This window comes from Macaca fascicularis, chromosome 15 (assembly GCF_037993035.2).
Source record: "Macaca fascicularis isolate 582-1 chromosome 15, T2T-MFA8v1.1".
Lineage (NCBI taxonomy): Eukaryota > Metazoa > Chordata > Mammalia > Primates > Cercopithecidae > Macaca > Macaca fascicularis.
The window spans coordinates 17103229-17115545 of record NC_088389.1 but is presented as its reverse complement, the minus strand read 5'-3'; the positions used below and the strand labels follow the sequence as shown (position 1 = coordinate 17115545).

General features: G+C 47.9%; 1 protein-coding gene across 1 annotated transcript; it reads right to left on the bottom strand.

The window, feature by feature from the left end:
• Positions 1-337: 337 nt before the first annotated feature.
• On the bottom strand, positions 338-2116 carry LOC102130270 (neugrin-like). The gene is made up of 2 exons (XM_005582191.5): positions 1929-2116; positions 338-1517 (listed from the first exon to the last, which is right to left on the bottom strand). Exons 1-2 carry the CDS (start codon positions 2090-2092, stop codon positions 806-808), a joined length of 876 nt encoding a protein of 291 aa, XP_005582248.3. The 5' UTR covers positions 2093-2116; the 3' UTR covers positions 338-805.
• Positions 2117-12317: the final 10201 nt, after the last annotated feature.

The following is a 12317-nucleotide window of genomic DNA, read 5'->3' as shown; positions in this document are numbered from 1 at the left end:
CTGTTTTTGGTTTCTTTTTTTTTTTTTCTTTTTTTCTTTTTTGAGAAAAGGTCTCACTCTGTCGCCCAGGCTGGAGTGCAGTGGTGCAATCATGGCTCAGTGCCACCTTACCGCCGCCTCACCCTCCAGGGCTCAATCAATCCTCCCAGCCTGCCCTCTCGAATAGCTGGGACTACAGGTGCACACCACCACACCTGGCTAATTTTTGTATTTTTTGTAGAGATGGGGTCTTGTTATGTTGCCCAGACTGGTTTTCAACTCCTGGGCTCAAGCAGTCTACCCACTTTGGCCTCCCAAAGTGCTGGGATTACAGGTATGAGACACCACACCTGGCTGATTTCTTTTTCTTTCTTTCTTTCTTTTCTTTTCTTTTTTTTTTTTTTTTTGACTGCTACATTTTACTTTATTTTGCTTGTAAGCAAAACAATTGACTAAGTTGTCCCAAAAATGTTAGTGTTCACTGATCAAGAAGGAAATGAGGTCAGAAGGCAAACTTTCCACTTCCTCTCAAATATAAATTGCAAGTATCACAGAAAATTGTAACAACACATGCAACATGGCTGGTTTTCAACATACAGAGTGTCCAAGCAAGAAGAGTGAGTACTGAAGATCAACAGAGGTCAGATTGGGGGCACTACTACAGGAAGTCTGAATCTATCCACGCAGTTTTTTCCTCCCACAGTCCAGGCTCAACACTTCTTCCTATTCTAAGGTGGCTTCTCCATATGTAGAAATCCAGGCTGTTCCATATATATTCCTTGCCCAGCTGTGTTTCACAAGGCGTCTCCACAAGCCAAGCCCCGACTCAAATTCTGTACAGGAAGTTCCCGTTGCTGTCAAAGAACTCTCGGCCCCTCTGCACTACTTTGCTGCTGAAGTTACCCGGCTCCTCTGCCTTCAACTCCTCCAGCTTCTGATCACTTGACAATGCACCACTGCCAGTTCTTCTGGTGCTCTCAGAATCACTGGAGTACTTCTGTAGCTCTCTTGGATGACCTAGGGGTACAGCAACAGGCACAAAGCTCTCCTCCAGGTGCTGGATTTCTTTATTTCTTCCCTTCCATCTCCTTGGTATATGTGTCCTGTGACTGTCTGACTCTATCACTTTCAAAGCTGTGCTGTGATTCGCGTCTTTGGATGAGGCTTCATGCCCTGGCATAAGCAAAGAGCCTGATACAGAGTGGCCTGCAGGGAGCAGCTTTGAGGTATCTCCAGCGCCCCGGAGCTGCTGGAGAGAGTGGGCAAGCCCAGCTTTCTTAAGGACTTTTTGATCCTGCTTCAGCTTCTGCTCCAATGTGGGTACAAACTTGCTTTTTAAAACTCTTCGGATCACATCAGTGCTGACATTAAAGCCTTCAGCCAACTTGGGAACCGACCAGGACTCTGGAAATTCCTCCCGTAAATACCGGCTCTGCTCCATGGCTTCCCGAGTCAGGGTTCTGGGCGGGGCACCAGGCGCCTCCATTTGCCTCCGAATTTTCTGGAATCGGATTGCTTTTTTCTGTCCTTTCAGGGTGCTGGGGGAAGAGAACCAATGGCACAAGCCATGCGTGGAAGCAGAATGGATGTTTGAAGAGCCTCAGGCTAAATCATGGAGCGCCCAGCCCTCTTCTCTTTGATCGCAAGGGCAACCGGGCCGTGTTGCCGGCTTAGAGCTGCTCTGTACACCCAGAAAGCTAACACCTAGAACAATAACTGCCTGTAAGCATGCCGAACTCTCTAAACTAATGATGAAATACGTCACTAATGAAGGGACCAGTGGTCCCTGGGGAGCTGAACGCCTCACGCTGCGCGACTAACAACGGGTAAGAGGAAACGAGGGCCGCCGCGCAAGCAGCGGCAGGACACTCGGCGCCAAGGGGGCGCAGCCTGGGGCGCCGGGGCGCGAGGCCCAGCTTCAAGCTGAGGGCCCGAGGAGAAGCCGGTACCTCTCCACCTCCTGCAGCTCCCGTTCCTCCGGCTCCCAGTCGGAATCGGGGTCCGGCTCCCGGCCGATAGGGCCTGGGCCCGCCACCCCCCGGGTCGCGAACCCACAGCGAGCGACGGCAGCGCAAACGCGCCCCCCCAGCAAGACACTCAGGGAAACCGCCATGTCGACGCAAACCAGCCTTCAGCCTTTTTTTTTTTTTTTGAGATGGAGTCTCGCTCTGTCGCCCAGGCTGGAGTGCAGTGGCGCGATCTCAGCTCACTGCAAGCTCCGCGTCCCAGGTTCACGCCATTCTCCTGCCTCAGCCTCCCAAGTAGCTGGGACTACAGGCACCCACCACCACACCTGGCTAATTTTTTGTATTTTTAGTAGAGACGGGGTTTCACCATGTTAGCCAGGATGGTCTTGATCTCCTGACCTCGTGATCCGCCCGCCTCATCCTCCCAAAACTCTGGGATTACAGGTGTGAGCCACGGTGCCCGGCCACACCTGGCTGATTTCTTTCTCTTGCCTAGGCTCTGGCTGGTCTCTCCAGGATGGGACTCTGGGACAGGTTTGGTTGTTCTCCTAGTCTTGAATGCACTGCTGCCTCACTTGCCAATGGGAAAGCACAAGTTGGAAACGCACAGCATATAGCAGCATCGTGACTCATGAAATGATCCTCTGAAGTTGATGTTGATGAAATGTGGCTGCCACTTTTACCGATAGGCAGGAATACGAACTTCAAGGGCTGAGAAAGGAATGGCTTTCTCTGACTGCACTAGAGCACTTACAGAAAGAAAATGGGAAGCTTCAGGCTCGAGTCATGGTTAGAGAATCCACGGCTTTTATGATGGATCTGAGTGCATCTCTTCTTTCTTGAGGTGTGGGTCAACCTCAGTGAAAACCAGACCCAAACTTTGTGGGCTGCAGGATTAAAATATTAGTTGAACTCACAGCCTTGCCACATGTCTCATGAAAAATGTAGGGCATTGATTCAGAAAGACTGGAATCCTGAGAGCCTGAGTGGGGCATCCAGGCAGACTCAGATACATCTGAGAATCCCCAAACCCCTGAATGTCTGTGAGCCTCCCTCCCTTCTGTGCGAGGGACACGGTTTGTTTTCTCATGTCTGAGAGGAAAATCCCTTCCTTGCTTGAAGGCCAGCAATCATCTCACCTGGGACAGTGGCCTTGTATGGAGGTGTCCATTCTCTCCAAGACCCACTCCATCTACCGCTTCATCACCCCTACAATTGTATCTAGCATCAGATTTCAGCATGCTTCAGAATACAAAGTGTGACCTGGAAGGAGGTAGTAAATACTACAAAATGATCTTGCCGTGTATTGAAATAATTTTGCCATTTATATCACAAAAACCTAAGGAGTGTGTTTGGCAGTGGTTAGACCAAGGAGGACAGAATGGAACACTGGACAGGGCTGAATTTATTTTATTTTATTTTATTTTATTTATTTATTTTATTTTTTTTTGAGACGGAGTCTCGCTCTGTCACCCAGGCTGGAGTGCAATGGCCGGATCTCAGCTCACTGCAAGCTCCGCCTCCTGGGTTTACGCCATTCTCCTGCCTCAGCCTCCCGAGTAGCTGGGACTACAGGCGCCCGCCACCTTGCCCGGCAAGTTTTTTGTATTTTTTAGTAGAGACGGGGTTTCACCGTGTTAGCCAGGATGGTCTCGATCTCTTGACCTCATGATCCGCCCGTCTCGGCCTCCCAAAGTGCTGGGATTACAGGCTTGAGCCACTGTGCCCGGCCCAGGGCTGAATTTATGTATATGGGTGCCCTGACCGGACAGCCTGGATTCACTGTGCCAGCTCGTGCAGCTAGAAGTGGCACAGTTTGCCAGGTTACTTGGCTGAAACTTGGATTCACTGAGGATGATGGGACTCATGGTGACAAAAGTCAAGTGGCAGGCAGCCCTTAAAAACGAGGCAGAGGCCGGGCGCGGTGGTTCACACCTGTAAACCCAGCACTTTGGGAAGTTGAGGTGGGTGGATCACCTGAGGTCAGGAGTTCGAGACCAGTCTGGTCAACATGGTAAAACCCCATCTTTACTAAAAATACAAAAGGAAAAAGAAAAACAAAAACAAAAAATGCTGGACGTGGTGGCTCATACCTGTAATCTCAGCACTTTGGGAGGCTGAGGCAGGTGGATCACCTGAGATCAGGAGTTTGAGACCAGCCTGGCTAATATGGTGAAACCCCATCTCTACTAAAAATACAAAAATTAGCCGGGCGTAGTGGTGGTGCCTGTAATCCCAGCTACTCAGGAGGCTGAGGCAGGAGAATACCTTGAACCTGGGAGGTGGAGGTTGCAGTGAGCTGAGATTGCGCCATTGCACTCCAGCCTGGGGGACAGGGTGAGACTCCATCTCAAAAAAAAAAAAACAAAAACAAAACAAAAAAAAAAAACACACACACACACACAAATTAGCCAGGAGTGGTGGTGCACGCCTGTAGTCCCAGCTGCTCGGGAGGCTGAGGCAGTAGAATCACTTGAATCTGGGAGGCAGAGGTTGCAGTGAGCTGAGATTGCACCACTGTGCTCCAGCCTGGGCGACAGAGGAAGACTCCATTTCAAAAAAAAAAAAAAATACCAGACAAGGTGGACATAAGGACCACCATGGGCAACAAGAACACAGTGGCAATCAGAATGTTATGACCTGTAGGGAATCTCATGGGTGATTAATTAATCATGGCATCCCCAGGGATGAAACAGGTAGCTTATTGAAATATTATTTGATTCATCATTATAACAGAAAATATTTCTAATTGTAGACACTCGACTTGGTCGGGTGCGGTGGCTCACGCCTCTAATCCCAGCACTTTGGGAGGCCGAGGCAGGTGGATCACAAGGTCAAAAGATCAAAACCATCCTGGCCAACATGGTGAAACCCCGTCTCCACTAAAAATACAAAAATTAGCTGGGCATAGTGGTACGAGCCTGTAGTCCCAGCTACTCAGGAGGCTGAGGCAGGAGAATCGCTTGAACTGGGAGGCGGAGGTTGCAGTAAGCTGAGATGGCACCACTGTACTCCAGCCTGGCGACAGAGCGAGACTCCATCTCAAAAAAAGAAACTCAACTTAAGTGCCCATAATAGGAAGTTGTAACTTTTCACCTAGGTGGACTGAAGCCAGTTCATAGCCCTAGAGCCCCATAGTGGAAAGGGGATCAGGTTTCCTTGAGAAAGGATTCTCCAGTGCTGGCACCCAAGGTACCTGTAACTATTTACTAAAGTGACTGTGTGTCTTTTGAGGAGTGCTAGATACTGGCTCTGTCTTGGTCTGTTCGGGCTGCTATAACAAAATACCATAGATTGGGCGGCTTATAAACAATAGATATTTATTTCTCACCGTTCTGGAGGCTGGGAAGTCCAAGATCAAGGTGTTGGCAGAGTCAGTGTTGGGTGAGGGCCTGTTCCTCAGAGACAGCCGTCTTGTCACTATAGCTTTACATGATGAAAGAGGCAAGGCATCTCTCTGGGGATCTCTTTTATAATGGCACTAATCCCATTCGTGAGGGCAGGGCCCTCATGACCTCATCACCTGCCAAAGGCCTTCCAAATGCCATTACCTTGGGGGTTTGGTGGCTCATGCCTGTAATCCTAGCACTTTGGGAGGCCGAGGCGGGCAGATTGCCTGAGCTCAGGAGTTTGAGACAAGCCTGGGCAACATGGTGAAACCCCATCTCTGCTAAAATGCAAAGAAAAAGCCAGTTATGGTGGCGTGCGCCTGTAGTCCCAGCTAGTCAGGAAGCTGAGGCAGGAAAATCACCTGAACCCGGGAGGCAGAGGTTGCAGTGAGCGGAGATCATGCCACTGCACTCTAGCACTCCAGCCTGGGTGACAGAGCAAGACTCCGTCTCCAAAAAAAAAAAAAAAAAAAATTTCAGCTTATGAGGCCAGGCGCGATGGCTCATGCCTGTAATCCCAGCACTTTGGGAGGTTGAGGCAGGCGAATTACTTGAGGTCAGGAGTTTGAGTCCAGCCTGGCCAACATGGAGAAACCCCATCTCTACTAAAAGTATGAAAATTAGATGGGCTTGGTGGCATGTGCCTGTAATCCCAGCTACTTGGGAGGCTGAAGCATGAGGATCACTTGAACCCTGGAGGCAGAGGTTGCAGTGAGCAAAGATTGCACCACTGCACTCCAGGGCGATAGACTGAGACTCTGTCTGCAACCCCCCTCCAAAAAAAAAAAAGGGCCAGGGGAGGTGGCTCACACCTGTAATCCCAGCACTTTGGGAGGCCGAGACAGGCAGATCACTTGAGTTCAGGAGTTTGAGACTAGCCTGGCCAACATGGTGAAACCCCGTCTCTACTAAAAATACAAAAATTAGCTGGGCGTGGTGGTGCACGCCTGTAAGGCCAGCTATTCAGGAGGCTAAGGCAAGAGAATCACTTGAACCCAGGAAGCAGAGGTTGCAGTGAGCTGAGATTGCGCCACTGTACTCCAGTCTGGGTGACAGAGTGAGACTCTGTCACAAAAAGAAAAAAAGATTTCAGCAGATGAATTTTGGGGGAACATAAACATTTAGTCTGTTGCAGGGTCTAATTAGATGATGATAATTTCTGCGAACACAAAATACCACTGTAGTCCACGTGTCACAAACTAGGGGCTTATGGTGAGTAGGTAAAAAAAAAAAAAAAAATGGAGTTTTGGCCAAAGTCTGTCCCACTGTGGGCCCGGCAGATCCATCGACCACCTATGGTCATTTCCGCAGTTCTTGACTGTATGATTGGAATAGACATACTCAATAATCCACATTGACTCCCTGATCTGTGGAATGAAGATTGTTAATGGTAGGTAGAGCCCACCAGAAGCCCTTGGAATTTCTCTTCTTTACTAGGATAGTTTTTTTTTTTTTTTTGAGATGGAGTCTCGCTCTGTCACCCAGGCTGGAGTGCAGTGGCAGGATCTCGGCTCACTGCAAGCTCCGCCTCCCAGGTTTATGCCATTCTCCTGCCTCAGCCTCCCAAGTAGCTGGGACTACAGGTGCCTGCCACCTCGCCTGGCTAGATTTTTTTTATTTTTTAGTAGAGACGGGGTTTCACCGTGTTAGCCAGGATGGTCTCAATCTCCTGACCTCATGATCCGCCTGTCTTGGCCTCCCAAAGTGCTAGGATTACAGGCTTGAGCCACCGTGCCCGGCCCTTTACTAGGATACTTAACCAAAAGTAGTATCATTTTCCCAGAGAGAATTGCAGAGAATGATGACATTAAAGACTTGAAATACATAGGGGTGGTAATTCCTGTCTCATTCCCATTTAAATTACCTGTTTGAACTGTACAAAAGGCATGATCTTGGAGAATATCTGTGGATTAGATGTACTGTGGTCTATTTCTACTCATACTTCTGACACCAAATGCATGGTTTTTTTTTGTTTGTTTGTTTGTTTTTTCCATACTGACAACCAATTCTCCAACTTTCTAGACACCAGCTGGGTGTAAAGTGATTTGATTCTGTTCCAATACTAACTACTTGGAGTTAATGCAGACCCCACAGGTTAAGGGCACAGTCCCACAATACTGCCCCTACTTCACATGTCCGTCACAAGTCTGGGCCTCCCATACCCCTGACCAATCAGCTAGCAATTGGAGATTCCCACAATCCCGTTCTTATGTTTAATGATTTACTAGAATAGCTCACAGAACTCAGAAAGGCACTTTGCTTACTAATACTGCCTTAATATAAAGTATACAACTCAGGGACAGCCAAATGGAGGAGAATGGGATGAGGCATGTGGGAATGAATGTTCCTGGAACCGAGCCGGGTCCAGCTGCATTTTCTTGTGACACAATAACAAGAAGCAGACAAACTAAGAAAGAAGGGAAGTTATTGCTGTAACTGGATACAGGGAGAACGCTGGAGATAATTCCACCAGACCAACTCAAAGTATTACGATTTTCTTAGTTCTTATACAGGTTGGGGTTATGTGCCTATGTGCAGCATAACATTTGCCTAAGACTATAGATAACTAATTTTGTTTCAATTAGAAGGTCAGAGGCCAAGAAGAATGCTTGCTAAGTCCAATTAAGAGTCACCAGTACCTTCAAGGCCTGTCTACTGTGGTACCGGAGTGATTATTTCTATCTTATCTCATTAACAGCTTGGTCCAGAGAGCTGCCTTAGACGGTCCAATAAATCTAGTCACACAGTTGCCTCTGTTACCTTGACTCGTCTCAGATTTCATTGACCTAAGATGGGTCCTGGCACTAGGAATGGAAGGCTGTCTCCGTTATTTTGGCTTGCTCCAAGTTAGGGAGAAGCCCCTGCAAGGCTCCTACTGACCATATGTTTCATATCTAGCTTTGATATCTGGGCACCGATTTCTCTTTTTTTTTTTTTTTTTGAGACGGAGTCTCGCTCTGTCGCCGGGGCTGGAGCGCAGTGGCCGGATCTCAGCTCACTGCAAGCTCCGCCTGCCGGGTTTACGCCATTCTCCTGCCTCAGCCTCCTGTGTAGCTGGGACTACAGGCGCCCGCCACCTCGCCCGGCTAGTTTTTTGTATTTTTTTTTTTTTAGTAGAGACGGGGTTTCACCGTGTTCGCCAGGATGGTCTCGATCTCCTGACCTCGTGATCCGCCCGTCTCGGCCTCCCAAAGTGCTGGGATTACAGGCTTGAGCCACCGTGCCCGGCCGGCACCGATTTCTCTAGGTTTAATTATTTGCTCAATGTTAAGGCAGCTCTGTGGAAATTTGTCTGAGTAACTGGAGGGCTATGCAGCCTGTCTGTGTGACTGTCATGGAGGCCTGTTTATGTGATTGTCAAGGAGAACTGTCCTGCCACAGGAAGGCCTGCTCTCTGTGGGCACACCACCCTCCCAGCACCTTGATGTGTTCAACCTAGAACCTCTCTGAAGCCCACAGTTTAGGGGACTTTATAGAGGCTTTATTACATAGGCATGATGGATTACATCATTGGCCACTGGTGATTGAAGTCAATCTCCAGCCCTTCTCTCCTGTCTGAGAGTTGGGGGTCAGGGTTGAAAGTTCCAACCCGCTAATTACAAGGTTGGTTCCCCAGGCAATTAGTGCCCAACCCCAACCCCGATGCTATCTAGGGGCCCACCAAGAGTCATCTCATTAGCATAAACACAGGTATGGTTGAAAGGAGCTTATTATGAATAACAGAAGATGCTCCTCTCACCTCTGTTACTCAGGAAATTACAAAGATTTTAGGAGCTCTCTGCCAGGAACCAGGGATGAAGGCCAAATATATATTTTTTATTATGTTGCAGTGTCTCAAGATGGTTACTTTCATTGCAGCTACTATCCCAGATATGGAATCTATTGCAGCAAATCAGCATAGTCCTTGGTACTTGGTATGCAGATACCGATTTAGAAAAATGTCCTTTTTCTTCTTTTTTTTTTTTTTTTTTTTGAGACGGAGTCTCACTCTGTCATCCAGGCTGGAGTGCAGTGGCACGATCTTGGCTCACTGCCACCTCCACCTCCCAGGTTCAAGCGATTCTCCTGCCTCAGCCTCCTGAGTAGCTGGGATTGCAGGTGCCTGCCACCACGCCTGGCTAATTTTTGTAATTTTAGTAGAGACAGGGTGTCACCTTGTTGGTCAGGCTGGTCTCAAACTCCTGACCTCGTGATCTGCCTGCCTCGGGCTCCCAAAGTGCTGGGATTATAGGCATGAGCCAGCGCGCCTGGCCAAAAAGTCCTTTTTGTTTATGCAAAATTGCAGGGACCACCAGAAGTAATTTGCTTTAACCTAACATAGTCAACTATATACCTTTTTCATCTCTCCTCAGGGCTTTCTCAACTCTCTTGCCCTCTTTCATAATCTAGTCCACGGAGATCTTGATTGTCTTGATATCCCGTAGAACGTCACACTGGTGGACTACATTGATAAATCATGTGTATTGGTGTCAAGCATACAGGATAAAGCAAGGTCAAGACCAAGGTGTGATTGATAACTGACAAAGTTACAATAAGCCACTTTTAGATTGTTTATTACTCAGACAGCAAAAAGAATAGCTCATGGGGAGCCAACATCTTTGGCGACTAAGAAGCTGATAGTAGGCTGCAGCTAAGCAGTTTGCAGGACTGATTGTGTAGCTCAATCTATTCTGAGGGGTTGATCTGGGAAGTCTCATACCTCATCAGAACCTGGGAGCAATGAGAAACTATCTCATGATAGCCTATGGAAGATAGGAAGGTGAGTCCTCACAAGCTTTCCATCTTATGTTCCAAGAGGATTTCAAGGCATTCTTCCAGGACTTAGGTAAGCTGCCATTCCAGCTTTTTTTTTTTTTTTTTTTTTTTTTTTTTGAGACAGAGTCTTGCTCTGTTGCCGGGCTGGAGTGCAGTGCCATGATCTCAGCTCACTGAAACCTCTGCCTCCTGGGTTCAAGCAATTCCCCTGCCTCAGCCTCCCAAGTAGCTGGGACTACAGGCGTGTGCCACCACACCTGGCTAATTTTTTGTATTTTAGTAAAGACGGGGTTTCACCATGTTGTCCAGGCTGGTCCCGATCGCCTGACCTCATGATCCACCCACCTCAGCCTCCCAAAGTGCTGGGATTACAGGCGTGAGCCACTGCGCCCGGCCGCAATTCAAGCTTTTAATGCATGGCCTCTGTGGATAAGTGCATGTTGCCAGAGTGCCATGGAGGAGCCATTCCTCTACAATTGGATTACAGGGCAGGAAATAGCAAGTACCTTAGATATCTTAGACACATGTGAGCCAAAGAGTGGGAAATAAACCCCCCAAAGATTCAGGGGCCCACTACCTCAATGAAGCTCCTGAGGGTCCAGTGGTTTGGGAGAATGTTGGGATATTCCTCCTAATGTGAAATAAGATGTTTCACCATACACTGCTTGTCATTAAAAAGAAACACAATGCTTGGTGAGACTTTTTGGATTTTGGATACAACATATATTCTATTTGAGTGAGCTGCTCTGACCCAGTTACCAGTAACCTGTTGAGCTGCTGGTTTTGAGTGGGACCTATAGCAAGAGAAAGGTCTGGAGAAATCCAGACTGCAGTACCAGGTTTTCTGCCACTTGGGCCTTATGACTAAGTAGATTCTTTGATGCTCCATGTGCATATGGTTAATAGGAGTGCTCCATGGAGCCTCTACCAAGCCCCAATAGGAGGATACAGACCTCCGCAAAGTCATACCCTTGTCTGTAGACAAGTTTCTCCTTTTGAGAAACATCTCATGTCTTGCTACTGAGCCCTTGTTGAAATTGAACACCTGATGCGGGAACGGTGGGTGACTATGTGACTGAGCTGCTCATCATGCATTGAGTATTATCTGATCCACCAAGCTGTAAGGTTGAGCGTGGGCAGCCGCAATCCATCATCAAGTGGAAATGGTGTGGCTGGGCGCGGTGGCTCATGTCTGTAATCCCAACACTTTGGGAGGCTGAGGCGGGCAGATCACGAGGTCAGGAGTTGGAGACCAGTCTGACCAACATGGTGAAACCCCGTCTCTACTAAAAATACAAAAATTAGCTGGGAGTGGTGGTGCATGCCTGTAATCCTAACTACTTGGGAGGTTGAGGCAGGAGAATTGCTTGAACCTGGGAGGCAGAGGTTGCAGTGAGCCAGATTTCACCATTGTGCTCCAGTCTGGGCTACAAGAGTAAAACTCCATCTCAAAAAAAATATATATATATATGTATCAATATATAATGATATTTTATGTGTTTCTGTTTAGAGATACCTTGTTAATATACACTGTTGATTTGTTAACATTAAACTCGGCTGGGCGTGGTGGCTCATGCCTGTAATCCTAGCACTTTGGGAGGCTGAGATGGGCGGATCACTTGAGGTCAGGAGTTTGTGACCACCCTGGCCAACATGGTGAAACCCCATCTCTACTAAAAATACAAAAATTAGCCGGGCGCGGTGGCAGGTGCCTGTAATCCCAGCTACCTGGGAGGCTGAGGCAGGAGAATCACTGGAACCCAGGAGGTGGAGGCTGCAGTGAGCTGAGATCGCATCAGTGCAGTCCAACCTGGGCTACAGAGTGAGACTTGGTCTCAAATAAACAAGCAAACAAACAAACAAAAACACACAGACACACATGAAACTCACACCCAGCAGCACTATAACTTATGCCTGAATGAAGCTTTATCTAACTCATATATGTTCTCAGTAAGGTCCCACTATAGCCGGCTCATGCTCAGGAACACCAGAGAGCATTTCAGCGCTATACCCGGGGCCAGTTTAATCAGTGCAATCACCCAGAAAAAGCAAAAAAATATGAAAAATATAGCACTAAATAGATGGAGAAAGGATATTTATTTATAGCACAAGAGTTGGAACAAGAAGACAGAGTGTTGTTTGACCTCAGCCGGGAATGTATATATCGACTGACTCAAATTTTTACTGCTCTGTGCATGTCCATGAATGACCACAAAAGTGCTGCGAG